Source organism: Fragaria vesca, linkage group LG4 (genome assembly GCF_000184155.1).
Source record: "Fragaria vesca subsp. vesca linkage group LG4, FraVesHawaii_1.0, whole genome shotgun sequence".
In the NCBI taxonomy this organism is placed as follows: Eukaryota; Viridiplantae; Streptophyta; class Magnoliopsida; order Rosales; family Rosaceae; genus Fragaria; species Fragaria vesca.
In genome coordinates, this window is record NC_020494.1 from 15,560,020 (window position 1) to 15,587,840 (window position 27,821).

Here is a 27,821-nt window from a genome sequence, read left to right on the forward strand (position 1 = left end):
TGTAATGAATTATTATAATATTTGACTACATAAAGAAATGCATTTAATCTAGTTCATGTAAGGTAACAAAATCAACTACATAAAAATGGTAACTAAATCATCTTGATGAAAATAAACAATAATTATTCGAATTGATGCATGAAATATAGGGATTGAATAAGTAAGAAACTATAATGACTCAACGAATTGATGGTGTTTTGGTTTTAGATAGATCGTTATCAATAAATTATGGTATATAACTATATATGCCTGTATGTATTAAGATACATTTAATTTAGTTCATGTAAGGTAACTAAATTAACTACATAAAAATGGTAACTAAATCATCTTGATGAAAATAAACAATATTTGGTATAATTATTCGTTAATTTGGTGTGATTATTAATTAGATCGTTATGAATAAATTATATTTGGTATAGGGTATATAGGCATGTCCGTATTTATAAGAGGATATGCAAACATTCCATATTAGTATACGTATTGCCATCTATAGACAAATCCTCCTTAATTATTAATCAGAAAAATCAAACCTTAAATTAAATTTGCAAAATAGAAAGAAAATATATTATACACATTTATACCGGTACCTCACGAAATATTGTGATGGACTTCAGCATGAGATTTTTTTGGCAAGAGATGAACTTCACTGAATAGGTATGAGATATAGTGATTAAATAAGTATGTTAAGTGTGAAGTGTACTTCATTTAATGAATCAAATATCTAAAATAGAAGTTATCATCCACATTAACATAAACTAATATACTGTTCTACTCAAATAAATACGTACTAGATATCCAATGATGATTTCAATAACATTGAAAAAAGAAGCTAGCCATCATTAATATTGCGATTTGAAGTCATGACCATATCTTATAGTACCGGTACCTCACGAAATATTGTGACAGACTTCAGCATAAGATTTTTTTGGCAAGAGATGAACTTCATTGAATAGGTATGAGATATAGTGATTGAATAAGTATGTTAAGTGTGAAGTGTACTTCATTTAATGAATCAAATATCTAAAATAGAAGCCATCATCCACATTAACATAAACTAATATACTGTTCTACACAAATAAATACGTACTAGGTATCCAATGATAATTTCAATAACATTGAAAAAAGAAGCTAGCTAGCCATAATTGATATAGCGATTTGAAGTCAGGAACATATCTTATAGTAACAAACAAATACTAAGTAGTCAATAATGAACTAATAATGTTCTCTTAGAACTTTTTCCTAATAGAATATTCACATTAAAATAAAATTAGTCATTGTTCGCATTGAAATTCAAAGTCATAAATATGTCACATAGTAACAAATAAGTTACAAGTACCAATAATAATTTAGTATTGTTCACTTGGAACATTTCTCAAATAGCATGTTCATATTGAACTTCACATTGAAATAGAAGACATTATTTACATTAAAATTTGAAGTCGTTGTTCACATTGAAATTTAAAGTCCTAAACATGTCTTATAATATATAACAAATAAGTTATAAGTAGTAGATACTAATTTTCACTTGGAACCTTTCCATAATGACATATTCACATTGAAATAGAAGTCATTATACACATTGAAGTTCACATTCAAATATTCAAATAGAAGTCATTATTCACATTGAGATTTAAAGTGATAAGAATAAGTTATAAATAGCCAATGATGAGCTAGTACGTAATGATCACTAAACAAATAAGTACTAAGTAGTTGACAATGAGCTACTAAAGGTCACTATAAACCTCTCTTTAATGGAATATTCACACTAAATAAATAAATAAAATATTAAGTAGCTAATTTTGTGCTACATGCAAGTTCTCTGAGGACGTATCCTAGCTCAATGTCGTGTTCACACTAAAATGGAATAAATAAGTTTGGGGTTTAGGGACAAAAATTTAGGGTTTAGGGATAAAAGTTTAGAGTTTAGGGTTTAAAAAGGGTTTAGAATTTTGGGTTTAATATATTTAACCCTAAACCCTAAACTCTTTAAAAATTAAATATATTAAGTAGTTAATAATGAGCTAAGTACAAGTTCACCGGGGACTTTTTTTTTTTTTATACAAGTTCACCGGGGACTTTCCCTAATGACATATTCGCATTAAAAGGTACGTAACACTTTATACGTATTAAATGTCTGCTCTATTAATTTCATCATTTTAAAGTCTCATGTATTAACTACTTTGCAAGTTTAGGCCATTTTTAAACTTTATTAAAACAAAAAAACCAAAACAAAAAACTCATAAACTTGTATTAAACAAAAAACCAAAACTTTATTAAGGAAATGCATTTAATTAACAGTTTTTTTGTTGCTAATGAAATTCATAAATTTACAGATCTTTCTATTGCTTTTTTGATGATTTGATTCCTGAGCTCGTTGTGATGGCTTAAAACAATTGAAGTCGCTATATCAAGCCGATATTTGTCAGCCATGTCCTGCAATTTATGAGCAAAAAATAAAATCTCTATCGAATTTATATTGGATGAACTATATATAAAGATTTTTTGGACAAATATATAGATATATATATGTATAATTTTCTCCTTGAAAAAAATTATGTATGTGTATTTTTTTTTTGAAAAAAAATATATATATATATTTCACATTTTAAAAAGCATGAGTAATGAAAAAAATGGCTTAAAAACATCTTTTTATAGAATAAAAACAAAATAATCTAGAGCCATTAGATATGAAAGGATAAGATTGTATTTTTACTTAAAAATGACATAGCATGATTTTTTTATTTGATAATGTGGATAAATGATTTGGCATGTCACCTAAGATTAGGGCCATAAATTCTAGACATTATTAAGTCCCTCTAACACTACCCTTCGTATATATCATGACTAATTATAACTTTATAAGGATACCAATTTTAAAAACAAAAAACAAAAAAAAAACAAAAACTCTACTATGTATATAGTATTTAGATTCATCAACAACTTAAAACCATATTCAAATTAAAAACTACAGTTTGGAATCCCAAGACTCGTTAGAAAGTTGGAAACTATTTAAAGTTACTACTAACAAGCACGAGAATATTAATGACTGGGCCATCCTTGAGTTCGTATTATTCTACTGTAGAATTTCTTCATCCCGTCCAGACCAAAAAAAAGCACCTTCAGCCTTTGTTGCAACGGAGGAATAATCTTCTCTCTCTGTTCAACCCTTTCCTTCATTGGGTCATCAGTCAGTTGAATATCAATCTCAATTTCTTCCCCGGTGAGAGTACTCTTCATCTTGAACATAGTTCCTCCCCTGAGCCTCAACACCAGGTGAAGAGTCGACTCCTTTTGGATGTTGTAATCCGCAAGAGTTCTGCCATCTTCCAGTTGCTTGCCAGCAAAGATCAGTCTCTGTTGATCTGGAGGGATGCCTTCTTTGTCCTGGATCTTGGCTTTGACATTGTCGATGGTATCACTACTCTCGACCTCAATAGTGATGGTCTTCCCGGTCAGAGTTTTCACGAAAATTTGCATATTGTTTTTGTTGGTATCAGAGACTGAGGGACAATTTCTGAGATGAGTGCCTTATATAGAGCATTACCTCATGATAATCTATGAGGTATAGGATACTATGAGAAACCTACCATAATCCAATGACAATTCTCATAAACCTTATTTCTTTGGAAAATAGGATATACTACGAGTTATTCCAAGCAAACTAAAGGGACAAGGAAAACTTTTTCGATTTATTCTAGGAAATCTTAAGTTTATTCTATATATGTTGGGTAATCCCTTTGCTCTCTTTTGATCGACCAGTTGGGTGTGCTCAAGGAAGTCTATTATATATTCTGTTTCAAATCCTTTCTTATTTCTAAGACGCGCGCGCGTGGAATTGTAAAGATCATCCATCTCCAATGAACTAGGCCAAATAACACTGTCCATTGTGTTAAACTTAAGCTGCTTCTAACTAAGCTTTAATTTGCCCATGACAATTATCAACCACACTATCTCTATTATGCTCAAACACGTTTTGAAGCCTAAAAATTTAAAAGCAGTACTATATAAGTATATATCATAACCAACTTAGAACAATTCTCAGTAGAAACCATGTAGTCCAAAGTTCTAACAATGTTTTTGAGTAACAAATCAATGGTTCCATGCATCCTGCAGAGGGTACCTGCTTATTATAGTGCCATCTCAGCCTGCAAGGCAGCCAATTCATCTACTTCAGCACTAGGCTTCTCCGGAACACGACGAGCAGTACTTGGTTGCCTAACTCCTGCCGGGACCTGCACTGGAGCTGCAGAAGTAGATGTACTTGTAGTTACAGGCTGAAGAAGATCATCTTCCAACTCGGCGGCTTCAAGCTCTTCAAGTTCCGCTTCCAACTCATCCTCATCAAAATCGTAACCAATCGGATTCGCCAAAGCTTCCTGGATCTGCTTCATGTTGTCCGTCTGCTCATTATTCTCATCCATGACCTTGTCCACATCATCTATCTTCGTTGCTTTCTGCATTGCCTTCATTGCAGCTGCCCCAGTTCTCAAGGCACCCACAGTTTCCGTGGTGGCTTTTGCACCTTCTAGCAGTATCATTTGATCATGGATCCGCAGTTGGGTGTTTGCTTGTATCTCTATTTGTTCCTCGTACCTCTTCTTCATCTTCAAGCATCTGAGAGCAGCTTTTCTATTCTTTGCATTGTTGAAAGTCTTGGCCTTTTCTAGTTCAGCAGCAGCCTTCCGCTCTAGTACTTTCTCTTGTTGCTCCAGCATCTGAAGTTGCTCGTTTAGCTTTTTTAAGGACTTGCGGGTTAGGGCACCGTGGGATTCATCTTTTTTATGTTTGCCAAGTAGCCTGGTGAACATGGTTGGTTTGTGGGATTCATCTTTTTTAGGTTTCCCAATTAGCTTGGTGAACATGGTTGGTACGTTCTCTACGATTATCCTCGACGTTATAGCTAGCCCTTGGGCTTCTTGTTGATCGGAAGTTGTGCCGATATAGGTTAAGATCTCGATCTATGTTGAGGAGACCGGATCGGGAAGATTAGGGTTTTTAAGGAGCAGATGGGAAGAGATAGCGAAAGAGGATTTGATTATTGAATTTTGAATATCTATCTATATATATAATAGACGTACTAGCTCACTAGAAACCTATTACAAAAGGGACTTGGAGTAGTAAATGAAATCTCATCCCATGAAAATCCAACTTCGTTCTTGATTCTAAAACCTATTACAAAAGGGACTTGATGATTATTTCTCCCAAAACCTCTTTCAATATATAGTACGTACTAGAATAGTATAATATATGTCTAAACCTTCGTTTATATAGTATGGGCATACATAAAGATGAATTAGCTGAAGATAAATCGGACGAAGAAGAAGAATAGGATGAAGGATGAACCTGTTTGTGAGGCATGAGTGCCCATGCTTGAACTGTATCCCAAACCCTAAGGACACGATTGTTGGTTATTGGCTATATGTGATAATTTGCAAGGAATGCCATATAAGCTGGGTGACCATCCTGAAAGAGACTGAGATGGACGAGCAATAATGGATCCCCTCGTGGTCTGATTTTTGTTAGAGACAAACCTAGTGATTCGATGATAACGGATTCGATGTCAACTACTGCAATACTCATGTCACTGGAAACTGAGAATTAATGTATGCTAGCTCCTTTGCTAAGGCAGAGTATATATAGATGGAACTAAGTGCATGTGTAAAGAACATTTATCCCTTGTTAATTTGTCATATGGCACTACTTTTGTGAGCATGAGTTCAATACTCTTGTCAAATTAAGATTTTCTATGCCTTAATAATCTCTCATATAAAAGTAAAGTTCATCATAAAAGATGCAGAAATAAAAATTGTTGTTTTGAGCATATATAAACAACATCAAATAAAATTCAAAGACGTACTACTACAATCACATAATGAAAGCGGCCTGCATTGCCATCTCATTCTCACCCATGCAAATTAAGCATGCGCAGCCTGTTTGCCTTCCCTGCGCTTGTGGGGATTAGGACTAGTTGGTTGCTTCCTATTTCTGCTGGAACTACTGTGATTGTAGTTGCCGGAACTGGTTGCCTGTTCTTCCAGCTTGTCACGTTCCAACTCTTCAAGTTCTGTTACCGATTCATGATCATCAAAATTAGCAGCTGATGAACCAATTGATGACAAAGCTTCCTGGATCCGTTGCTCGTTAATCTCAAACACGGTCTTATCTGCAATGCTGTTTGCTTTCTGCATTGCGTTACTTTCGTCGGCGTTTGCACCTTGTAGAATCATCATCTGATTCCGGATTCGCACTCGGAAGCTTCCAACTTCCTCTATTTGTTTTTCCAACACCTTCTTCCTCTTCAAACATTGTAACGCATCTTTCCTATTTTTTGCTCTGGCAAATTCTTTGGCCCTTCCAAATTCAACAGCAGCCTTCTTCTGAATTTCGCTCTCATTCTTCTCAAGTATCCCAAGCTTTTCATGTAACTTATCTAACATGGAGCTTGGGAGAGTGGGTTCCTTGTTAGGTCTCCCAAAACACCTGCAAAACATTTTTTCTCTGCAGTAATCTACGTTGCTGAGATCGTCGAAACATAAATTGTGAAGATACAATTTAAACGGTGCCCTATATAGAGCACTAACTCATTAAGATCGATCAAACCTTAAAAAAAAAAAAACTAGGAAACTAGTCTTATTAGGAAATTTACTTTCCTAATTCAATACTTTTTTTTCCCTTCTAATTATAAGATTGAGGCTAGCCGTAACCTTAAATTACACATACAATTAGGAGAGATTAAGTCAAACCCTCATGATTTGAGTTCGAGCTCATCCTCTAATCGAATAAACAAACTTCTTTCATGAAAAGCAAAATGCAACAATTTCTACGTTATGGACTCATGAGTCATGACCATCACAATCTCAAGATCATTAAACAATTTCTCAGTAACCATTGCCAACAAAATAGCCTAACATACAAAGTTGCTAGATCGAATATCTCTTCTCATCAAGAATAACTACATATAACTCGTAAAGCCAAAAACATGTGACATGTTAGTTATATAAATTCACCACCATGGAAGCCATGAATTCAAAGTCCTCATTGACGACATATCAGCGAATCAAGCTATCACCATAAATATAAAAAATAAAAAAAATGTGGAAAATAAAAGAGACCCATCAAAAAATGACAGGCCCGTTCACCTGCGGGACAACAATTAAGGGACAAAACGGGATAAAGTGATGGCAGCCGTTAAATTATTAATGAAATAATCTACGGCTAGAAAAGCATATACTATTATAACCCAATTATCAGACCCTCACTTCTTCTCTCTCGACTCTTTTCTGGTCCATGCCTTCAACCATGTCTTGGATCTATCTCTCTCTCATCCATGAAACCTTCCACCATGTCCTGGATTGAAAGCACCACCATCTTCCCTCATGAAACAAAAACACAGTTTCGCACTTTTGTGAGTTTGTCTCTTTCCTCCGATTAACAAATTCGCTCCAATTCTTTTCTTCTTCTCCAATTTAAGTTTGAGTATCAGACCCAAAAAAAAAAAACTGAGTTTGAGTTGCAATGACCAAGCCTCAGACCCAGAGACCCAAACCGTGTCCGTCGGGGCGCACCAATACTGCCTCGTGCGAACCGAATTTAGAGAGAGACTAGAGAGAAGATTGGGTAATAGGTATTTGTTAATCGGGTTACTTCTGGTTTTCTATATTTGTTGGATTTAATTTACATGTTGCTTAGATTAGTTCGATGGAAGGATGAGAAAATGATAGCAGATGATGCCTCTAACAAATTACATAATAGGATAGCAAGATGAGGAAAAGTAGATGAACGGATCTGGGTTGCAAAGTTTGGAAAGTGAGATCGATGAGGGAAGAAGATGAAACAGAGTTGGAATATAATTTGTTTCCATTAGAACCGTAAGATTTACTCATTAAGCATCCAACGACTGATATTGAATGGTCCCTTTTTGTCCCTTAAATTGTATCCCGCAGGTGAGCAGCCCTGCAGAAAATGAAAGGCGGGCTTCTTTCCTAAGCCGACCACATGAACGGCATTGATGCTGTCCTCACTCACTTTCCCGCCAAACCTAACCTAGGCAGCAACCCTTTATATACATCTCTCAGTCTATTTCACTTCCCACAAAAAACCTCAAATTGCATTCTCTTGTCTCAATTCTGGGCGATCTCATCCCAAACAACGTTCCAGGTTTGTCTCGACCTAAAAATTGAATCTTTATTATTCACTTCAGCAAAATAAATGTACATTTTTTTTTGTTTGCTTGTATCATTTGCTCAACCTTGTCATGCTTTAATGCCTATATTTTTATATTTTATATATACTAGACTGCTTATTCCGTTATTTTGATGCATAATGATTTGCAAGCATGATCAATTTTCTATTACATTTGTTCTTGATGCAAGGTTTGGGTTCTGTGGTTGATAAAGTTTACATTTTTTGTTTTGGGTTACAATAAAGTTTACATTTTTATGATGTTTATGCAAGATTTTGGGCAATTCTGTTTATGGGTATCCTTGATTATACGCCAATTTTAGTTTATTTGTTACTTTGATTTCGTAATGGGAGTTTTGAGAAATGATTTGGAATGGTACTAAAATAATGTTGTGTTGGTAGAAATGTCATCAAGTGATTATGAGCAAGAGGAAATAAATCAAAACATGGAGAGGGCACTTGCAGAGTTAATGTCCGATCCAGATATGCCACCTAACTTTGTTCATGGCGTTGGATTTAGACAATTTATGGAGGTGCTAAACCCGCAGTTTAAGCCTAATTTCAAAAATGATGGTAGTGAATTCTGTCAGGTCTATAAGGAAAGGAAAGCGGGAGTTAAGGACTTCTTGGGAAAGTTTGATGGAATGATTAGCCTCTCCGTGGACATACTGAGGTATGAAAACCCTGCAAATGGCTACTGTGCTGATGATTACTTGTGTCTCTCTGCTCATTTTTTTGATGAGGATTGGAAACTACAAAAGTGGGTGCTTCATTCTCGTGCTCTCATGCTCAAGGATGATTTGAGTGCTTCTGATGTTCTTCATGACGATGATGATTGGGGTGCTTTTCGGTGGCTTGAGGAGTATGGCATTGAGAAGAAGATATTCACATTCTCTATGATTCAGAATGATGTTGGCTATGATCAATTGGTTGAGTGCGTGAAGAATCACATCCAAGAAAAGATGGGAATTCAACTTGATGATCAGTTGTTTCATGTGTTTTGTTTTGAGGAAATGATAGCCAATATGGTGCAGGGTGCATTTCACAGGATTAAAGGTATAATTAACAAACTATCTTTCTTGAGTAGTTTTGTATCTATAGCTCCTGTGTGGAATGTGACAAATTCCCATCTAAAAGAAGCTCTGGAGTTATGGTCAGCGGGAGAATACTCTTCAGCTGACACTGATGATGTACCCACTCTTGAGGAATGGAAGAAAGTTGAAGGAATTTGTAAGATCGTAGACAGCATATATGAAGTGTCAAATGCTTTATTTCAAGCAAAGCATCAAACTACTAATGTTTATCTTTATCACCTACATGAGCTTCATGAAATTCTGACCCAAGCATCGGTTGACTCTGATAATACAATAGCTAGGGGTATGTTGAAAGCTTGTGACAGGTATTGGGATAAAATGTTTTTGCTGTTGGGAATATCCGCAGCTTTGGATCCTCGGTTCAAGATGAAATACGTTGAATTTGCTTGTTCCAAAGTTAAGGGTGCAGATGGAAGCTCACAAGCTGCAGCTGTTTTAGGGGCCATTGAGAAACTGTTTGATGAATATGCACTCCGCTTTTCTGAAAAAGTGAACTGTACAAGCGAGTCATCTGCTTCTGTATCTGATTCTGAAGGGGCTAGTCCGAGACATGTGAATCATACTTTTAGTGTGTTACAAGACTTCGAGAAGTTCACTCAATTGAAAGGCTATCTGGAAGAACCAGTGTTACCTTGGAGTAAGGATTTTGATGCATTGGCTTGGTGGAGCACTGCAGGCACCAAGTATCCTATCCTCTGTAAGATTGCACGTGATTTCTTGGCCATTCCAGTGATGCTTGCAACTTCACATCAGGCATTCTGTACTGGACCAAAGCCAGCTGATCGAAATATGGTTAACATGAAACCAGGCACACTGCATGCCTTTATGTGTGCTCGGAGCTGGTGTCCTAGGCAGTGAAAGAATTTTAGGAGGTTAGCACTCCCATTTATCTTCATGTTTCTTCTCTTTTGTGTTCTTCGTTACTTTAAACCCAGCATTTTGTTTTCTTTTCAGGTAATGTGCTTGATGTCTTGAAAGGTTACGTTTTGTCTTTTTGCTGCTGTAACCTGGTTTTCGATTACCTCTCTTTTGGAAAGCCCTGGATTAGTTTAGTCAATCAAGTGGCGAGGATAGCAAGCTTGATACTTCAAACTCCATATGAAGGATTTAATATCTAATTTTATTCCTTGTAGATGAACTTGAGGTATTGTTGCTTTAATATATGAAGCTGATATTTACCTTATACCTCTCTTTTTGCATCTATTTGCTGTGACACTGCACTAGTTATTTGATTGGTCTTGTGTGATTATTTTCTGAATAGGAATGCACATTACAGAATGTGTTCCTTGATATCCTGCTCTATAGAACAAATGCATTCCAGAAGCAACAACCCAAAAGTTAATGTTGAAATGCTGAGCCAATAATCAGTAATCAGAAACTGTAATTGAAATATACAGGCATAAACAAATTTCGGATATCTTTGCCTTAACTTGACTGAGATTTTTAAGGTTGGTTTGTAGTTTACTCTATATATAACAAGTTTACTGCAATGATACCAAATTTTAGCTTAGCAAATCATGAGTTCGAGCTTATCATGAAATGAAAGAAACAAACTGAGAGGCTAGACAACTAAACACTGCACTAACATGAAAAGTACTCCTACAATTAAGAGAGATTAAATCAAAATCTCGACCATTAGAATTAAGGTACTAAAACAGTTGTAGCAATGCAAAGCATGAGTAGTATGAGTTCAAGCTCATCCTCTAATCGAATAAACAAACTTCTTATGCGAATGACAGCAGGAGGCGGGAAGAGTATGTAACGGCTTATTATAACTTATGATCAATATATCAATTCGCCTTGTGGGTTTGATTAAAAACAAAAAAAAACAAATGTCAAAGGGTGATGGTTTTTACGTTTTACTCATGGCATTACAACTCAAGATCATTAACCAATTTCTGTTACCATTGCCAACAAAATAGCGTCACACACAAAGTTGCTAAATGAAATGTCTAATCTCATATAGTTATAGGCTAATAACCTGTGCCATATTAGATATATAAAATCAACACCATGGAAACCATTGAATTCAAGGTCCGGATTACATCAATATCAAAAGCTGAAAACCAATATTTTTGAGGAAATGAAAGGCGGGCTTTGTTCCTAAGCTAACCACGTGTACGGCTCTGATACTGTGTTTACTCCTTTTCCCGCCAAAATGAAGCATAACCTAACCTAGGGCAGCAACCCTTTCTATATCTCTCACAGTCTATTCCACTTCCCATAGCAAAACCCAAATTGCATTGTGCTCTTTCCTCAACTCTTCTTCTGGGCGATCTCATCCCCAACACCGTTTCAGGTTTCTCTCCACCTAAAAATTAAACTTTTATTACTTCAATCTAGCAAAATGTATGTACATTGTCTTTGGCTTGTATCATTTGCTCAACCTTGTCATGCTTTTGATGCTTTACTTTTATAGATTGCTTATTCCGTTATATTGATGCATAATGATTTACAAGCATGATCGATTTTCTATTGTCTTTGTTCTTTATGTAATATTTGAGTTATTTGGTGATAAAGTTTACATTTTTTGTTTTGGGTACAACAAAGTTTACATTTTTATGATGTTTATGCAAGATTTTGGGCAATTCTGTTTATGGGTATCCTTGATTATACGCCAGTTTTGGTTTATTTGGCACTTTGATTTCGTAATGTGGGAGTTTTGAGAAATGGATTGGAATGGTACTGAGAGTTTTGTGTTTGGTAGATATGTCTAGGGTTTCATTAAGTGATGCTGAGCGAGAGGAAGGATTTCAAAGGGCACTTGCAAAGTTGATTTCTAATCCACGTATTCCACCTAACTTTGTTCATGGCATTGGAGAAATTATGGAGTCACTTAACCTGAATTTTAAGCCTAATGTCAAAAAGGTGGCAACTGAATTCTGGAAAATCTATAGAGAAAGGAAAGCAGGAGTTAAGGACTTTCTGGAAAAATTTGATGGAATGATTAGCCTCTCGGTGGAAATACTGAGGCATGAAAATCCAAGTAAGGGCTTTTGTGTTGATGATTACTTGTGCCTCTCTGCTCATTTTGTTGATGAGAATTGGAAACCGCAAAAATGGGTGCTTCACTTTCGTGCTCTTGAGCTTAAGGAGGATTTGAGTCCATCCGATTTTCTTCACGACGATGATGATTGGGGTGTTTTTAGGTGGCTTGAGGAGTTTGGCATTGAGAAGAAGATATCCACCCTCTGTATGGTTAATGATGATGTTGGCTATGATCAATTGGTTGGGTGAGTGAAGAATCACATCCAAGAAAAGAAGGAAATCCAAATTAATGATCAGTTGTTTCGTGTGTATTGTTTTGAGGAAATGATAGCCGAAATGGTGCAGGGTGCATTTCACAAGATTGACGATATAACTAACAAGCTATCTTGGTTGTTTAGTTTTGGACCTATAACTCGTGTATGGAATGTGACAAATTTCCATCTAAAACAAGCTCTGGAGTTATGGTCAGCGGGAGAGTACTCTTCAGCGGACACTGATTTTGTACCCACCCCTGAGGAATGGAAGAAAGTTGAAGCAGTGTGTAAGATCGTAGACAGAATATTTGAAGTCTTAAATGCTTTATGTCAAGCAAAGCATCAAACTGCTAATGTTTATCTTTATCACCTACATGAGCTTCATGACATTCTCACCCAAGCATCGGTAGACTCTGATAATTTTGTCAATACAGTAGTTATGGCTATCTTGAAAGCTTTTGACAGGTATTGGGATAAAATGTTCTTGCTGTTGGCAATATCTGCAGCCCTTGATCCTCGATTTAAGATGACATACGTAGAATTTGCTTGTTCCAAAGTTAAGGGGGCTGATGGAAGCTCACAACTGCAGCTGTTTTGGGGGCCATTGACAAACTATTTGATGAATATGCATTCCGCTTTTCTGAAAAAGTGAACTGTACAAGCGAGTCATCTGCTTCTGTGTCTGATTCTAAAGGGGCTAGTCCGAGACATGTGAATCATACTTTTAGTGTGTTACAAGACTTCGAGAAGTTCACTCAATTGAAAGGCTATCTGGAAGAACCAGTGTTACCTTGGAGTAAGGATTTTGATGCGTTGGCTTGGTGGAGCACTGCAGGCACCAAGTATCCTATTCTTTGTAAGATTGCACGTGATTTCTTGGCCATTCCAGTCATGCTTGCAACTTCACATCAGGCATCTTTACCGGAGCAAGGCCAGTTGATCGAAATGCGGTTCACATGAAGCCAAGCTCACTGCATGCCTTTATGTGTGCTCGGAGCTGGTCTCCTAGGCAGTGAAAGAGTTTTAGGAGGTTAACAATCCGATTCATCTTCATGTTTCTTCTCTTTTGTGTTCTACGTAACTTACTCTAAACCCTATCAATGTTTTATTTTCAGGTAGTGTGGTTGATGTATTGAAAGGTTATGATTTGTCTTTTTGCTGCTGTAACCTGGTTTTTGAGCACCTCTTTTCTGGAAGGCTTTGGATGGATTAGTTTAGTTAACCAGTGGCATGGATAGGAAGGCTGTTACTTCGAACTCCATTTGAAGGATTGAATATCTAATTTTATTTTTTGGAGATGAACTTGAGGTATTGTTGTCTGGAAATGCTTAATATATGAAGTTGATATTTACTTCATTCCTCTTTCTGCATGTATTTGCGACAATGCACTAGTTATCTGACTGGTCTTGTGTGCTTATTTTCTTAAAAGAAATGCACCTTATGGAATGTGTTCCTTGATATCATTCTCCATTGAACAAATGCATTCCAGAAGTTTAACCCAAAAGATACCAGGAAAAAAAAATGGCGTGCCTATCCTGCAAGATGTCTGCTGTTATAGAATTGAATGCACCCATCTCATTTACCATTGATTCATAACTTTTGTGAAGATTGCTCTATCCTATTAATTTCATGATTAGGCACATTTCTTCCCAAAAAAACGAGCCCTTCCCAAAAAAACCAGTCCTGTTTAATTTTTACATTAATGTGTACTTATGTCTATCACCGTGCATTCACTTGAACTGGTTAGTTATGTGGAAAATCACATAAAACAACAGAAGAAACTTGAGGTCTTGAGCTTATTGAGTGTAATAGTAATGGTGTTCTTATTTTGTCTAAGAGAGGTTATTATTTGAATTTCTGGTGATGACAAAGGACTACTTCCTATGAAAGGCGACGAAGAGTTTTTTTTTTTTTTTTTTCCCTACTGTTTTTTTCAACTATGACTCCCTTCAAGATTGGGAATACCATGCCCCAAGTAATTTCTGTTCTTGTTTTGACATAAATCGGCCAAGTAATTTTTTTAAATTGCCTCTATATTCTACGTATTGATTCAGATTACAACCATTACATGGATATTGGTAAACTCAAATAAACATAACGACCAAATTAATTACAGAATTGAAGGCGCAGCTATTAATGGAAAATACATAGAATAGAGGACAAATTACTACCGGGACTAAAAAGTGTGAGATGAACGAGGAAAGAAAATGAAAAGACAAATGGTCTATTTTAAAAGTAAGCCACGCATATCTTGAGTGTTTCCAGTTATGCAATTCGTCTCTCTTCAGCTTCAACACTTCTGTGGGCAACTCATCCCAAACCAGGTTTGGCTCCAATTCTTCAACTCGATCATGACTATATATGTTATTATGTACTAGCTAGGTTCTTATACATTCTTCTATAAGAATATATGTTTAATAACAATCACACAACATGTTGTCATTTACTATTCTGGTTTCTTTTTATTTGGATGTGTTTTTAATTTACCAATGTTAAGTACGTGATGAACTGTTGACTATTTTGGTTTTGATCTCTTATGTGTTACATTAGGTTTGAGACTGCTTTGAGTTCTGTTGGAAAGTGATGAAAATAACATTTTTAGATTGAAGAATAAATGATTTTGAAGAATAAATGTAGAATAAATTTGCAAATTTTTAGTATTCGTCATTGCAAGAGTATAAGTTATATGATCCAATTGTGTGTCTCTGTAGTATTTATCTCCATAAATGCAAAACAAACAGACTAAATTAGTTTGTGTTGGTAGTCTAAGGTTCCTGAAACTGATGGAGATACGAGCTCTGGAAAGAAGCAAAATCTTGCTCATGGAAATGAAAGCAATGGTGATATAGTATGGATATGATTTCGACTTCGTTAGATTCAGATGGGAAAGTGAAGTGCTTCAATATAATGAGAAGAAAGCTCTGAGGGCTCTTGCAGAATTGATTTGTTCCGGAGAAATCCAACCTAAGATGGTTTTAGATAATGATGTTATACGGTTCACAAGCATCTTTAATCCGCATTTTAAGCCTAGTTTTGAATAGGTTCAGAGTGAATGCATGAAAGTTTACGAGGAAAGGAAAATGGAAACTATAGGATTATTCAAAAATTTTGATGGGAAGATGAGCCTCTCGTTCGAACTATTAAGGTACAAACATGTTAGTGACGGTACTGAGTTTGATGAGAGGGACCATGTTGTATGCCTCTATGCACATTTTATTGATCAGAATTGGAAACTGAGAAAGTGGGCAGTTGACTATTTTAATGCAGATAGCTCAGCTTTCCATGAAGAATGGGTCTTTGGCAACAAGAAATTTACACTCATTTTAAGTGACACAGTCTGTGATGTTCCCTCTGAATTGACTCCTGATGTGGAAACTCGCATCGAAGAACACAAGCTGTTTATTTGTTGCAGTAAAACTGTCAGTGTAATGGTTCAGGATGCATTCAACAGGATTGAAGACATCAATGTCGGAGTTCTTGATTTGTATTCTACACAACCAAAGATACCCTCATGGCATTTCAAACATTCTGAGTTAAAACAGGCTGTGAAATTATGGTCTAGGAGAAAAGCCACTTCAGGAGGTGCTGATTGTTATGACGTACCATCCCTTGAGATATGGAAGAAAGTGGAAAGTGTTTGAAAAGTTGTTGACAGCATATATGAAGTATCAAATGCTTTGTTTGAAACAAAATACTCAACTGCTAATGTTTATCTTTATCATCTGCATCAGCTTTACAAAATCTTGATCCAGTATACTAAACACTCAGATGGTTTTATTAAGGAAGTGTCCAAGTGCATGCTGAAAAAGTTCATGAGATCCTATTGGAAAAGAATGTTCATATGGTTGGCAATAACTGCAGCACTGGATCCTAGATTTAAGATGAAATATGTAGAATTTATTTGTTCGCAAGAGCCTAAGGACAGAATCTTAAGTGGTGCCGCTGTTTTTGAAGTCATTGAGGAGAAGTTTAGCGAATATGTAATCCGCTTTCCTGAAAAAGAGGGATCCATCAGTGATTCATCTCCTAGTTCTCTTCAACATGTGAATCAAAATTTTAGTGTGTTGCAAGATTACCACCAGTTCATTCAAAACCAATCAGACTTGGTTCGCTATTTTGGAGAACCTGTGTTACCTTGGAGTCAGGACTTTGATGTATTAACCTGGTGGAGTACTGCAAGCCTCAAGTATCCAACTCTTACCAGGATGGCACGGGATTTTTTGGCTGTACCACTCTCTACTGCAACTTCATATGAAGCATTCTATACTAAACCAAAGCCAGTTGATGAACAATTGGTTGGCCTGAAGCAAGACTTGATGCACGCCATAATGTACACCCAAAGCTGGTCTCTTCAGCAGTGAACGAATGATGCAGGTTAGGAAACCTTCAAACCTATTTTCTTCTAAGAATTGTTTTATAATTTTATGTGTTTCACGTACTTGATGTCTTGAAATGTTACATTTTGCATTTTTGCTGCTGTCACCAGGTCTATCAGTTTATTATTACGTCTCTTCTGGAAGCCTTTGGAATCAGTTTAGTTAAATATCTGTTCTGGAAGTAGCATGGCCAGCAAGGTTTTTTATAAGTGTTGTAACTCCATTAGGAGATTAAATATATATCCATGTACTTTTGTATGTTCTGATACCTTCTTTGGATCTAACTCCTGCTGTGAACTTGGTAGTCATGACGTCAGGAGATGATATTTATCTTATAACCTCTCCATGTGTGTTTGTACTAGCTACTTGTGAGCACTGGCTTTGAAAAATGAAAATTATGGTTGCTTGACTGTTGAAGTAGAAACTGTAGAATGTGGCTTTGTTTGCTACGAATTTATTGCTCTTTTAACAGTTCAGATGGTACAGAACGAACATGGTGGGATTTGTTGCTAAATGTTATGCTATCTGAAGGCCAAGAACAAAGTTTTTCCTCGCTATCGTGTTGAAATATTTTACAAAGTCCCAGAATTATTATCTCTGCTAATTCACTAGTACTCTGCGGCATCCCTACAATCGCATGCATGCTAGCTTGTTGGTTGAACCATGCCATGATCTGTTACAATCATATATATGTAATATTCTGATGGAGTAGCATCATACTTTAAGTTCAGAACACTTCTAGAAATCTTCACAATATCATTCAGAATTCCTAGTTTGTTAGAGCAAATTATATTGATCTGTGCCCGTTCATGAAACTTAAAAGATTCGCAGCAGACAAACATAGGAATGCAAAATGCGCGCATTAGCAACCATAGCAACACATGTAGTATGTTCCAACTACTGAATACACACTTCCATTAGACCAAACCGAGGCAGCTCTCAGAAACACACTTGTTACCTGTGTTTATGCAACATTCAAGTATATGTACAAGCTAAGTCTGTTTTGGCCACGTATCTCAGCAGGGGTAGAGTTGTAACTCCGGTGACGTCAAAAGTAAAAAACAAGGTTGCGGAGCGTGCCACCGCGCGGGCGCGGAATGAGTGCGTTGTGTTGGACTTCTAATCAAGCGAAAGGGTTTCCGGTGTCACCTCGCGGACGAGAGATTACGAGCAAACCTCTGTTCACCTGTGAATCGATACTCATTGTTAGAGCGAGCAAAGCAATAATCAGGAAGAAAGAACGAGTCCGAATGGGCTCTGAGAACTAAGGCGAGGTTCACTTAGAACTTTAGGGTTTCGAGGATGCTCGAAGATTTGTTTGTAGTTTTGAATTGTATGATTTGATATTGTGTCTTCAATGTAGGATTGAGCAGAGCTTCGATCAATTGGGAATGAATGAAAAAAGACAAAGCTCCGGGGAGCGTACATGAAAAAGAAAGTAAAGCTCCGGGGAGCGTCTGAAGGTTCAACTGTGTTGAAGGTAGTATTGTACTTTTGTTGAGTTGTTGAGTGTTTTGAGTGTGTCTAGAGAGAATCCTCGAACTCCTTTATATAGAGTTATTTAGGGCCACTAGTATTGGCCCAAAGTATGTCAAAGATTTGTAGAAGTCTTCAACGATAATATTACATCATAGGCAGTCCTTATCAACTCTTCCCTGTTGCTCTTCTTGAATGTAGTAGAGTTCGTTTAGGATGCCTTCTTGTCATGGACGTGTGCATGGATCACATATAGCTTAGGATGATTGCATCCCTACCTGATTACTTCCCTCCATGCACTAATTGCAATTGATATATGTAGATATATACTTATCTATATATATGTAGATAGGATAGTCATTCACGTCCAGGACTTCTAGGCGAAGTCTTCCTCTTCGCATGCAAACTTTGGACTTGGTAGTTCGTGGGTCTTTGTAGGCAATTAAATCAGCTCGCGCCCATTTGGTCTCCTTTTCTTAGGCGAACTCCTCTCTTCGCATGTATATAGACTCCGCCGCATACACACTAGACCTCATGTACCCATGTTGCACATATGATCATTCCTTATTAAACAACAATTAAGGACAAGTATTGCTCTTATCCAATTGAGACATTGCAGGCGGAGTCCGCGTCTTTCCTTCTTTCACGCGAATTCTCTTCTTGCTTCCTAGCGAAGTCTCCTGCGCGAAGGCATCTCGCCTCACTCAATCTACTACGCGAAGTTAGTCCACTTCTTGATCCCATGCAAACTTTTCGCATGTGAACTCTGCTACCTAGCTCGCCTGATTTCGTCAGCAGGCCATCACTTGTAAACCTAATATTTTAGGCTCACCGGTATGAACCATAAATTTAACTAATATTCACATAAATAATTACTGTCCAGTAAAATATTAATTTTGGTGTAAACAAAATCAGCCACCATCTGCCGCAGCCTATGAAGAAACGTTTGGCCTCGCTGAGGTTGCGACTATACTATCACAATACGAAACTGTTTCCCAAAGTTCACGTGCATGTAAAAGGGTCATCTCAACGAGATTAGAGTATCCATATATATGTGAGAAGAACATCCCGACCTCAATAATTGTAGCAGCATGACTAGCTATCACCTTATCAGCAGAAATGATCTTATCATTTATAAAACAGTCAATTTCTGAACAGTCTTAACTTTGTTTCAGACTCGGAAAGGCTTAACCCCAGTGTACTTGGGCAAGACGACTCTATAGAAACCATATGCATTTCCCATTCTAACAGGGAGTGGCTTGCACTGAGTTAAAAATGTGACATAACTACCGATTTTAGCTGGTAAATCTAGTTGTGTAGTCTGACTAGTCTCTAATGTCGAGTAGTTAATCAACATGGCTCGTGAGTGAGAATACTCTATGAAAAAACAAAAACAAAAATTGAAAAACTAAAGAATGAGACACATGTTTATGCCAAGAAAATAATGTGATATCGAAGATGAAAGTAGAGTGCTAACCCACAACAAGCTAGTAATCAAATTTTAGGCCTATGTCCACCAAGTATAGATTGACACTCCAATTAGCATCCGTTAAATTTGAACCCGAATGCAAGGGTTCTACACTTAAAAACTCTTGCGAACTCCACCGTATGTGTTGGTTTGATTAAAATTCTTGTATAAGTGACTGAGTGTCATAGAGACCTAGAGTCCATCAGTGTAGCAAACCATAGCCTACAACTCTACATAGATCAGTCATCATACTCTTCGAGAGCTGAGACACCATCCAAAAATGAAAACAAGAAAACGCTGAAACGCAACTAGCTAAGTTACACAAGAAGGCATAAAAGTTAAAACAGTAAATATTCAAATGTAGCAGTTGGGACGTTGGGTACAGATATTAAGGGGAGGAGGAAAAAGTAAAAAAGAAATTATTAATTGAGATAAACGAGGTAATAAACTGAGGTGACATGCTATTTACCACAAAAAGAGAATGAAAAGACAGATTTTTGCTAAACGTGCCACGTGTCCCATAACACTTCCCCTGTACGCAAGTGATCTCCCAGTTTGTTTCAAAAAAAGTGATCTCGCAGTATCTCCGTCACTCTATTGAGTGAGTATTCAAAACTCTGACCCCCCACTTCCTTCTCCTTTTCACTTTTCACTCTACCGCTTCTTCTTCTTCTTCTTTATTGAAGACTCATCCAACACCAAACCAGGTTTGCACTTCTGCTTCTAACTCATGTCTTTCTTCTTCTGCTACTGTGTGATCGATGATTCTTATTCCTCCATATGTTGCTTTTTTTATCTGATGGAGATGAACATTTCAATGAATATGTGCTATGCAGCTTCCATTATTTGATCTTGTTTCTTCTGGGTCTGGCTTTTCCTGACCTTTTTGGTAACACAATGATCAGTTTCTATATAGTGTTCTTGTTTATTAATTTGTTATATATATATATATATAATTTTAGTTCTGTGGGTTTTAGAAGTCAATTTCAGAGTTTTAAGAATAAAGTTCTCATTTTTATGACTACAAGTAACCTATCAAAGGATAAATTTTGCATCTTTAAGAATCCATTTCATGATTTTTTGTTATATAACAATGGGGTATCTATAATTCCATTCTATGCTATGGCCAAATGATCATACTTTAACAGCATCATGCAAAACACAACAGACTACTAGTGCTAAGGTGCTAATTAATTTTGTGTTTGTTAGGTATGTCTGGGGTTCCTGATGCTGATGAAGCTATTGGTTGTGGAATTAATGGAGTGGATCATGAAAATGACAGCAATGTTATGGTGTTTGAATATGATCATGAGCAAAGAGATCTGAAGGCTCTTGCGGAGTTGATTTGCTCTGGAGAAATTCAACCTGAGATGGTTGAAAATATTGATCTAAGGAAGTTCTTTAATATGAGTGCCCCGCCGTTTAAGCCTAGTTTTGATAGGGTAGAAAGTGAGTGCATGAGAGTGTATGAGGAGAGGAAACTGGAAATTAAAGAGTTTTTAGCTGATTTCAGTGGGCAGATTAGCCTCTCGGTGGACAGATTGAAGTATAAGACTTACAGTTTCTGTGGATACTATTTGTGCCCTTTCTGCTAGTTTTATTGACAAGAACTGGAAAGCGAGGAAATGGGTGTTTTATTGCCATAGTTTATCAAATCCACTTGATGATTTCCTCAAGGTGCTTGAAGGTTGGGGATTTGGGAACAAGGTATCCACAGTAACAATGACAAATGCTGATCATGGGGACTGCCCTTGCCCTGAATTGATTGAGTTTGTGAAAACTCACATCCAAGAAAAGAAGAGACTTGAAGTAAGCCGTCAGCTGTTTCAGGTGTATTGTTGTGGGGAAATGATCAGTCTAATGGTGCAGGATGCATTTGACAAGATCAAGGACAGTATAGACAAAGTTCTCAATTTGTATTCTACAAAATCATTACCCTTGTGGTATCTTACCAACTCCAAGCTAAAGCATGCTGTTGAATTATGGTATGAGGGAGAGTTTTCTTCAAAATATGTGACTGAGTCAAATGAAGTACCATCCCCTGAAGAATGGGAAAAAGTTGAAGGTGTTTGTAAGATTGTTGACAGCATTTATGAAGTATCAAGTGCTTTATTTGAATCAAAGCCCTTAACAGCTAATGTCTTCCTTTATCACCTGCATGAGCTTCGAGATGTTCTGACCCAAATATCTACAACTGACTCCGATAGTTTCAGTAGAACAATAGTTGAAGGCATGCTCAAAAGGTTTGATAAGTATTGGAATGACATGTTCATGTTGTTGGCAATAGCTTCAGCCTTGGATCCTCGACTGAAATTGAAATATGTAGAATTTGTTTCTACAAGATTAAATGGTACGGAAGGAAGCTTACAAGTTGCAGATGTTTTGGGGGCCATTCACAAACTCTATGATGACTATCTGATCCGTTTTCCTATTAAGGAGAACTTCATGTGTTATTCATCTTGTTCCGGTCCAGATACTGAAATGGAGGTTTCTCCTCCCAAACAAGTGAAGCATACTCTTAATGTGTTGCAAGACTACCACATGTTCATCAAATTGGGTATCAAGCCTACAAAGAAATCAGACTTGGATTGCTATCTCGAAGAACCTGTGATAAATGGTAGTCCAGATTTTGATGTACTGACTTGGTGGAGCACTGCTGATGCCAAGTATCCTACTCTATCTAGGATGGCACAGGATTTCTTGGCCATTCCAGTTTCTCTGGCAACTTCATGTGAAGCATTTTACACTAAACTAAGGCCAGCTGATGAAAGTTTAGTTAGCTTGAAGCCTGACTTGATGAATGCCTTAGTGTGCACTCGTAGCTGGTCTAGTAAGCACTGAAATGCTGACAGGTTATTAACACATTTTCCTTTTCTATTCTTGATTTTCTTTCACTGTATGTATTCTAAGCTGATATAATTTGCAACATTATCTTTGTTTTTCCATGTAGTGTACTAGATGGCTTGAACTGGTACCTTTTGGCTATTTTCTGCTCCTGCCTGGCTTGTGATTGCTCCTTTTTGCAACGCTTGGGATTTGAGAATCACTATACTTGAGCAGATGGCATAGAAATCAAGTTTGTTTCTTTTGAACTCCATTAGGGAGATAGAAGATCCATTTTTGTATGTTTATTAACTGTCTATGGATCTGTTTCGCTTGGCTATAACTAGTTGACTTGATGCTTTTAGATGGTTCACTGTATGAAGTTAGTATTTACCTGTGGTGGAAATTCTGGATGGTTGATCACTTAATACTGGTTCATGCCATTATACTGGTTCAGATTTAGAACTTTGATCATATTGTTTCGAATTTAATATGTTTTTTATTTCGTCTGAAGGAAGAAGATGGAAATGGACATGATATTTAATGTTGCTCAAGTTTATCCTACTGTAATTGTCTCAGACACAAGGCACTGTCGTCTTTCTTGATGAAGGAAAATTGTCATGTACCATCCTCTTCTTCTGTTCCAAAGCTTTGGTTGAATTTTTTATCCAATCCTAACCGTCGAGTAAACAACACCAATGGTCATTTCTAGGAATGCCACAGTGCCACAAACATTGGTCTCTTTCGTTTGGATCAAAATGAAATGAAGTGAGACCCGAGGTTGAAGAATATTCATGTAAGATTTGATCATTGTGTTTTCAATTCCACAATGGTTTGGCCTCTAGTTTTGATGTTAAGATAACAAAGTGTAAATAGGCAAAGTTAGAAGGAGAAGGAGAAGAAGGAAGAAGAGATAGAGAAGCCACGTAATCATTGGGAGCTGACTACGTGTACGGCTTGTCCGCAATAACTTCCCGCTAAAATACAGCTCCTATTTGATCTATTTCCCTCGGTCAATTCTACTTCTCAAATCTCAACTTCCCCAATTGGAAACCCTAAAGCACTCTCAGCTCTCTCATCTAGGGCGACTCATCCGAAACAAGGTTTGTCTCTCTCATTCAGAGAATCAAAATAGGAAGAACATTTTACGTAATTAATGATTTTCACATTTTGCTGCCTATACTGCTTTCTCTGCCATTGTTTTGGGGAAAAAATCTGTTGTTTTTATTGGATTTTTCTATTTAAATTTGAGCTCATAGTTGATGATATTGCAAGATTTAGATAAAATCTTTACTTTCAAGAATTTACTGCACAACTTTTCCTTTATTGTTAATGGGTATAGATTCATGATCATGCATTCAGGATGGTGTATGAATCAATAGGGAAAGAGAAAATGAGTAATGTTGGATTTTAGGTACAATTTGTTTATATGTTTCTAGGGTGCTAACAATTTGTGCTCATTAGATGTCTGGCACTCTTCAAACCTTTGAATCTTTTGGTTCTAAAGGGAGAGGAGTAGGTGAATCTGATCAAGAAATGGGGGACAACGGTAGTGACAGCGATGATGTTGGTGAATTTTCCTTCCAGTCGGAGGCAATGCTTGAATACGATGAGCAAAATGGTCTGAGGGCTTTTGCAAAATTTGTTTGCTCTACACAGGTTCCACCCAAGATGGTTGAAGATAATGAATTTAGGGAGATGGCACGTAGGTTTAACCCCACCATTAACATTACTGTCAAAATGGTTGAGAGCGAATGCTTGATATTCTATGAGGAAAGCAAATTGAAAGTAAAAGAATTCTTGAGTGTATTTGAGGGACAGATTGGCCTCACTCTAGAGATAATGAAGTACTATAACTACCGTGATTACTTGTGTCTTTCAGCACATTTTATTCAAGGTAATTGGAAAATGAAGAAGTTGGTACTTCTCTTCCGCTCTGTTTCGGATCCTGAAGATAAGTCATCTGATAATTTACATTCTCGAGATTGGGGAATTTTGAAGTTGCTTGAACATTGGGGTATTAAGGAGAAAATTTCTACTTTCGTAATGACTAGTGGTTATGACAGTGTGACTGATTATTTGGAGGGTCAAATCCAAGGAAACAAGGACCTTGCTTTGAACAGTTGTCTCTTTCGTCGGTTTCATGTGCGTTGTTGTGGTGAAATGGTCAGTCTAATGGTGCAGGAAGCATTTGACAAGATTAAAGATATCATCGAAAAAATTCGAGCATTGTCTTCTTCTGGTAAATCCTTACCCTTGTGGAATCACACAATTTTTGATCTACAGCAAAGCCTGAAGCTGTGGTCTATGGGAGAATACCCTACAAAAGAAGTGACCAATTCCAATGATAAACCTTGCCCATCGCCTGATGAATGGAAGAAAGTTGAAGGTGTATGCAAAATTGTAGGGAGCATATATGAAGTATCAACAGCATTATTTGAGACAAAGCACCTAAGTGCTAATATTTACCTTTATCACCTTCACGAGTTTCGCGAAATACTGACCCAAATGACGATGCAGTCAGATAGTTTTATCGGAAAAATAGCTGAGGCCATGTTGAGAAGGTTGGATAAGTATTGGGATGAGATGTTCTTGCTGTTGGCAATTGCTGCAGCATTGGATCCTCGGTTTAAGATGAAATATGTAGAGTTTGTTTGTTCAAAAGTTAAGGGTGATGCAAACGCACAAGTTTTAGCAGTTTGGGGAGCCATTCAGAAACAGTTTGATGCATATTTGAACCATTTTCCTGAAAAGGATCACTTTCCGAGTGATTCATCTTCTTCGGATTCAGATTCAGAAGGAGAGTCTCCTATTCCCTGGCAAGTGAATCATATATTTAGTGTGTTGCAAGACTACCACCAGTGCATTCAATCAAGTAATCAGCCTAGTAAAAAATCAGAGTTGGATTACTATTTGGACGAACCAGTCTTACCTTGGAGTCAGAAGTTTAGTTCATTGACATGGTGGAAAACTGCCGGTGCCAGGTATCCTACCCTTTCCAGGATGGCTCGTGATTTTTTATCTATTCCAATCTCTCTTGCAACTTCATATGATGCATTCTATACTGAACCAAGGCCAGTTGATGAACACATGGTTCGCTTGAAGCCGGACTTAGCAAATGCCTTGATGTGTACACGAAGCTGGTACCGTTCACTGAAAGACTACTAACAGGTTATCAACATAATTTTCCAATGTTGTCCTGCATTCCATTTGTGATTTTGTGTTCTTTTTTGGCTTTTTTTGCTTCTTTTTTCAATTCAAGTACTGCAGCATGATATGTTACTAGATAGTTCTGAGTGTTTTTTTATTTGTGGTGTAGTTGATGGAAGAACACGTACTTTGTGCTTTCTTCTGCAAGGCATGGAAATCGGTTTAGTCGAGCAACTCACATGGACATCAGTTTTATTGTTACTATTATGTTCCATTAGGGAGACTAGAGTGTTGGTTTTGTTTGTTTCGTATCTAGGACATGAGGATGAAGCTAGACACTTGAATTTTCTCTTTAAATTAGAAGGAAGAAACATTATCTTCTTCATTTTTTTTCAGGCCAATATGAATTCTCTAAGCCTCTTTCCAGCAAGGGAATGACTCCCTTTCCCATTAAAAGGAGCAAGCGTTATTATTATTATTATTTTTTGAGAAGACCAAAGAGCAAAGAGTATGATTTGACCAATGGGTGAAATATTAAATACTTCAAGAACAACAAAATCCAAACTAATAGAAAGAAGTTGGGGGTTTTGATTGCTCTGGATTTAAAGTTGTCATTCCCAATGTTGTGTTTCTGTTTTGATTGCTCTGGATTTTCAACCGTGTTGGTTGGTGTGATGGTGTTTGAAGTTCTGTTATGGCGGAAGGTGTTGGGCTAGCGGCACTAGTATCGGTGCTCTGATACCATAAACGAAATGATGTAGGAAAAATGTTTTGTATATTGCAATACTCTTGTCTATACAAGCTAGTTGATACATATAGGATGCATACAAATCTGTTGTAGGAATCAATGACAAATATAATTACGATCCTACAATCACTCTACATGACTACTGATTGATTGCCTAATGATACATGATCCACTATTACCTCCATCACATATCTTTATATATATTAAAGCAAAACGCAGATAGCACTGTTCATTCAGTGCGCAAATAAACGATTTTGCCCTCATTTGTAATTTATTTACAACAATGCCATCATTTTCATTCTTTTATAAAAAAAATAAAAAAATTGCTCTACGCAATGGCTATTGTGTATGTATTGATCTAACTTCTGCTAACCATCACTTGCTATGTGATTACATCTGAAACAACCAAACTTTTGGGTCAGGGCAATTAAGAAACAAATGGTAGCATTAAGGTTTGTAATAAGGTTTGTATTGGTCTTTCATTTTGTATAATTTTGTATAGATGTAACTATGGTGATTGACTTTTTAAATTTTAATCTCTTAGGGGGATCAAAATAGTAGCAGAAGTATATTTCAACTGCTTCACCTAACATAAGATGAATCTGTTTTACTCATTTTTTTTTGTAGATAACCGCTCCATCAAAAGTAGGAAACTGCCACGTCATTTTTTCTCTCATTTATATTTTAATGCTATTTTACGGTTAATGTAATACCCTAGATTTTCATTTCTATTTTTCTTGTTTTATTCCCTTATTTTAATGAAGGATTATTCATGAAAATTCTTGGGTTTATGCGAAGTTGAAGTTCGGGAGTTTATTTAAAGTTGCCTTGACTTTTAATAGGCCAAAAGTTGACTTTATTTTCCGTAAGTTATCTTCGAAAACTTCCTTCATGAAAGTTGTAGAGCTTGTCGATACGAGTTCGTAGACATGCGGCACGTCTAAAACGGATGTCGTATGAGAAAGTTATGGTCAGAGGAAGTTAGTTTCCGGGTTTGGAAAGTATATATAAGTAGAAAAATGTGTGGGAGTTATTTTTTTGAAGCCCTAAAGTTGCAGCAGCCAGTTTCCAGTTCTCTCTCCTCTCTCCCGACTCTCCCACGCTCTCATTCTTCTCCGGTTGATTTCTCCCTCATCCGACCACCAAATTGGACGCCGCCGGTTCCGTTGGACTCGTACGGACGCCCTCTCCATTCTGGGCAGACTTGCTTGCCGTCTCGCCGCCTAGGAGCCGCCACGGAGCAGCAAAGCTGCTGCTGTCTCG

The 27,821-nt window shown here is 36.9% G+C and overlaps 1 protein-coding gene and 1 pseudogene across 2 annotated transcripts in view; one reads left to right on the forward strand and one right to left on the reverse strand.

Annotated features, from left to right (window-relative positions):
• Window positions 1-22,678, forward strand: part of LOC101300341 — a 68,607-nt pseudogene extending 45,929 nt beyond the window's left edge. The window contains exons 69-78 of the transcript XR_184582.1: window positions 3,189-3,451; window positions 8,584-10,035; window positions 11,983-12,508; window positions 12,662-12,804; window positions 13,107-13,467; window positions 15,663-16,152; window positions 16,249-16,847; window positions 18,257-18,315; window positions 21,047-21,383; window positions 21,433-22,678. The product of XR_184582.1 is annotated as an uncharacterized LOC101300341 (transcript). The remainder of the gene's footprint in view (window positions 1-3,188; window positions 3,452-8,583; window positions 10,036-11,982; window positions 12,509-12,661; window positions 12,805-13,106; window positions 13,468-15,662; window positions 16,153-16,248; window positions 16,848-18,256; window positions 18,316-21,046; window positions 21,384-21,432) is intronic.
• Window positions 4,128-4,808, reverse strand: LOC101294750 (vacuolar protein sorting-associated protein 32 homolog 1-like). The gene has a single exon (XM_004297061.1). The coding sequence runs from the start codon at window positions 4,806-4,808 to the stop codon at window positions 4,128-4,130; it is 681 nt and encodes a 226-aa protein (XP_004297109.1).
• Window positions 22,679-27,821: the final 5,143 nt, after the last annotated feature.